This window comes from Glycine max, chromosome 4, assembly GCF_000004515.6.
Source record: "Glycine max cultivar Williams 82 chromosome 4, Glycine_max_v4.0, whole genome shotgun sequence".
Classification (NCBI taxonomy): domain Eukaryota; kingdom Viridiplantae; phylum Streptophyta; class Magnoliopsida; order Fabales; family Fabaceae; genus Glycine; species Glycine max.
The window spans coordinates 7642685-7647015 of NC_016091.4; the positions used below are offsets into that span (position 1 = coordinate 7642685).

Consider the following 4331-nt stretch of genomic DNA (forward strand, 5'->3'; position numbering starts at 1 on the left):
AGTATATATTTGTTAGCTTTTTTATTTTAATTTATCTTTTAAAAGGAATTTAATACTTCACCATTAATTAATGGCCACATCTAGAATCCACAAAGTAGACCGTGAATGAATAAAAGCAAAATGAACTTAATTTAGCTTTAGCATACCTTACCTCATAAGGACTAAAGAGGCATATGATAGCGACACATGATACAAAAAAATAAAATATACAACATTCAATATCAAATGCATGAACATACTATTTTGGGTCAGGGATCACTTATCTGACATTTTCATGTATCCAAATTAAGCATTCAATTAGCGTTGCCTTTCCTTTACCCGTCCTGAGCAATTTGCCTAATTACATCGCACAATCATCTGTTGTTATCCAGTTTTCATTGGATTTAGGGTATCCTAAATTGAAAAGAGGAAGGAATATGCACTAGTCACAGCCATCTTATAAATACCAATATTTATGATATACTGACCGGGATAGGATAAAACCAATTATTTGAACACTACCAGTTTCATTTAAATTAGTAAATTAAGGAAGAAGGAATTTGCTTCTTTTTTTTTTTTTTCCTTTTATTGATGGAGACCCTTATAGTCTTTTACTACACTGTCTTCTCACTTCAAAATACACATTAAAGAAGCCATGACTAATATTTTACCGTGTTCCCTCTTTCCAGCAAAATTTACATTAATTCTAGCTAACTCGTAGAAATGGTTGGTTCCATTTCATGATCCATAACCTTCAATCTGGTGTCAAAAACTATGGAGTATAGAATACAATACATTACTTGTCATTGACTCCTATTTTCTTTTCACTGCCGTCTTTGCTAATAACAATCCCAACCAATTTACAAGGCTCAGCATCCTCAAGTTTTTGAACCACAGCTCTCATGGTTGGTCTCAAAGCTGGAAGAGTCCCCGTGCACAAAACTGCAGTTCTCAACACCTTACAAGTTTCCTCTGTATACATCTCCGGAATTCTCGAATCCACCGCACTCCTAAGCCCCTCTTTGCTTCGTGCCTTGTTATGAACCCAGCTCACTATGTCCTTATTTTCCCCAAACTCCGGTTCAATTGGCCTTTTCCCAGTTACTAACTCCATCAACACCACCCCAAAGCTGTACACATCACTCTTCTCGTTCACCTTGTATGTGTAGCCATATTCTGCACAAATTCAAACAACATCCGTACTTTAATAAACATACATAATAATTAAAGATTGTCAATTTAGCAGACAAAATGGTAATACATGCGTTCCTATTTATAAGAAACAAGTTAAGAGTATAAAACACGGTCCAACCTGTGTTTCTTTTAAAAAAGGAAGGGAGGTAGTAGTAAGTACTGACCAGGAGCAATGTAGCCGTGGGTTCCGGCAATGACACGAGTGGAGGAATCCTTGCCAACGTTGGCTTGGACAAGCTTAGCAAGCCCGAAATCGGCAATCCTAGGTTTCAAAAACTCATCCAACAATATGTTACTAGACTTAACATCTCTATGAATGACGGGCCTCTCACACCCATGATGCAAATACTCCAACCCTTTCGCTGCCCCAACAGCGATTTCATACCTGGTTTCCCAATCAAGCTCCATCTTCCTACTCGTGTGAAGCCGGTCCCACAAGCTCCCATTGGGCAAATACTCGTACACCAACAAGCTTGAATCCTCGCTGGTTATGCTGCAATAAAGCTTCACGACATTTACGTGCCTTATGGAGCTCAAGGCCTGAACCTCCGCGTCAAACTCCTTTGACTTCCCAGCAGCGAACTTATTCCCAAGCATGGGAGTGCTGCTCCACGACGACTTTCTCCTGGCGGGGACATCGGTGTTCCAAATATGCTTCACCGCGAGTTCTTTCCCGTTGGAAAGCGTGACCCTGTACACGTTCCCGGAACCTCCTTTTCCTATGAGATTCTCCTGCTTGATGGAATCTAGAATCTCCCCCTCCGAGAAACTCAACACGTGGAACGATTTCACGTCCCACGTTTCTTTCTTCAGTGAACGCTCCCCGTATTTCTCTCCCTCCTCCTTCCTCCTCTTGAGTTGCAGGTAAACGCCCAAACACGAGAGCAGCAAAATCGACGCCACCACGAAGCATATTATGAGCGCGCGCATGTCCTTCGACATGCCAGAGGAAGCAGGGCAACGCGGGAAGGAGTTATTCGCGTCGACGCTGCATAAACCAGGGTTTCCCGAGAGGCTTCCGTTGTAAGCTTCGAGGGTTAGAGCTTGTGGAATTGGACCGGTTAACCGGTTATATGATAAATCAAATAGGCTCAATCTGAGGAAAGCTAAACTCTTGGGGATTTCACCGGAGAGTTTGTTTGCTGAAAGATTCAGTGAATTTAAAGCGGGGAAAGAACCCAGGGAGGAAGGGATTTCTCCGGAGAGTGAATTTCGCGATAGGTCAACGTCGTTGAGGGAATTACAGGAACCCAGAGATTCCGGTATCGAACCTGATAACTTGTTGCTCTGTAAATGAAGGCTACCTAGTTGTTTTAGCTCGCCGATTCCTTCTGGAATGTTCCCCGAGATTTGATTCTCGCTCAGGTCCACATTCACCAACGACGTCGCTTTTGAGATTTCTTCTGGTATTTCACCGGACAACCGATTCTGCCTGGCGAATATTGAAGCCAGTGTTTTCGCGTTTTTTATATTCCAACTAACCGAACCTGATAACTGATTCAGCTCAATATCTATTATTTCCACGTTTGGAAGTCCCCATACTGAGGCAGGGACGGCGCCGGAGAGCGAGTTGTTGCTGACTCTGAACCGTTTCAAACTCAAACAGTCGCCGTAGGTGGCTGGAATCTCGCCGGAGAGCTTGTTTTGAAGCACGAGAAGCGCCCACATGGCTCCCTTTTTACACATATCCGGCGGAATCGTCCCCGTCAAGAAATTCTCCGACACGTCGATGTAAGCAAACTCTGCCCAGGAACCAACCTTCTGAGGAATAGGACCTATCAATCTGTTCCTGTACAAAGACAGAGCCTCGAGGCGTTTGAACTCGCCTATCTCAACCGGAATCTCCCCCGACAAATTGTTCTCAAAGAATTGCAGAGAAACAAGATTGGTCAAGTACTTCAATTCAGACAAATCACCTTCCAGCTTATTCATTGACCCATCCAAAAACTCAAGTCTCGTGAGGTTTCTCAACCCAATTGGAATCTTTCCTGTGAAGGAGTTGTTGAAGAACACCAGCTGCCATAGCTTCCGAAGGTTCACAATCTCCGCGGGAAAATCGCCGGTGAGGAAATTGTCGGAGAATTCCAATTCGGTGAGCTCCGTGAGGTTGCCCAGTCCTACCGGAAGCTTCCCTCTGAGGGTGCAGTTCGATAGATAGAGCCAATTGAGATTCTTGAGGCTAACAACCTCTTTGGGAAACGGCGTTAAGTCGAAAGGGTTATCTCCGACACTTAACTGTAACAGACCCGTCATGTTCAACAGCGACTGCCACGGAAAAGTTCCCGAAAATCCACTTCTGTTTAAAAACAGGTACTGCAATTGTTTGAGAGGAGATATATCGGGGAAGGGACCGGAGAAAAGATTGTTTCCCAAGTCCAAGTAGCGCAAGTTGACGCAGTTTCTAATGTCCTCTGAAACGTTGCCGTTTAAGTTGTTGAAACCGAACACGAGTTTTTGGAGGGACGGAAGTTTGCAGAGTGAGTCGAAGGGGAGAACACCGGAGAGAGTTTGGTTCGAGAGGTTGATTTCGGTGACGGAATTGAGGGAGTTGCAAGTGACTCCGTGGAAGGTGCAAACGGAATTCGTGGCGTTCCATGAGTGAAGGAGTTTGGAATTTGAATTCTGGAGGGAGGATTTTAGGTTCAGAAGGATTTGACGCTGGTCCTCGGATTGGGCGCTGGTGAGTAGTGAGAAGAGTGAAAGAAGAAGGAGGAGGAGTTGTAAGGCGGCGAACATGTTTGGAGAGTGTCAAGGAAAATGGCTGCGAGGACCTCTGTTTTTATTTGGGTCTTTCTATTTCAACTTCGTTTAAGTTAAGTAGTGACATTGAAGGAAAAAGTGTTCTAATTGGTGTTCAAATCCTCCATCAATCACTAATTATTTATTAATCACAAATCAATTATTCACGAACACAATCTAAAAACAAATATAATCACAAGAAAATTAAGTCATGTGTGTTAGATACATAATCTTTAAGAATTTATCCACCTAATATATAAGTTCTTTGAAATTTAATATGTTCCTTCCAAATAATCGGAACATCAAAATTGATAAATATAGATAACCTAGGAAGAGATAAGAGGATGGATTATATAATCTCACTTGGAAGAAGGGGAGGGAGCATCTTTTATAGATAATATATATATATATATATAATA

General features: G+C 42.6%; 1 protein-coding gene across 1 annotated transcript; it reads right to left on the minus strand.

Annotated features, from left to right (window-relative positions):
- Positions 1-567: 567 nt before the first annotated feature.
- Positions 568-4012, minus strand: LOC100779554 (receptor-like protein kinase 7). The gene is made up of 2 exons (XM_003522684.4): positions 1338-4012; positions 568-1155 (listed from the first exon to the last, which is right to left on the minus strand). Exons 1-2 carry the CDS (start codon positions 3907-3909, stop codon positions 776-778), a joined length of 2952 nt encoding a protein of 983 aa, XP_003522732.1. The 5' UTR covers positions 3910-4012; the 3' UTR covers positions 568-775.
- Positions 4013-4331: the final 319 nt, after the last annotated feature.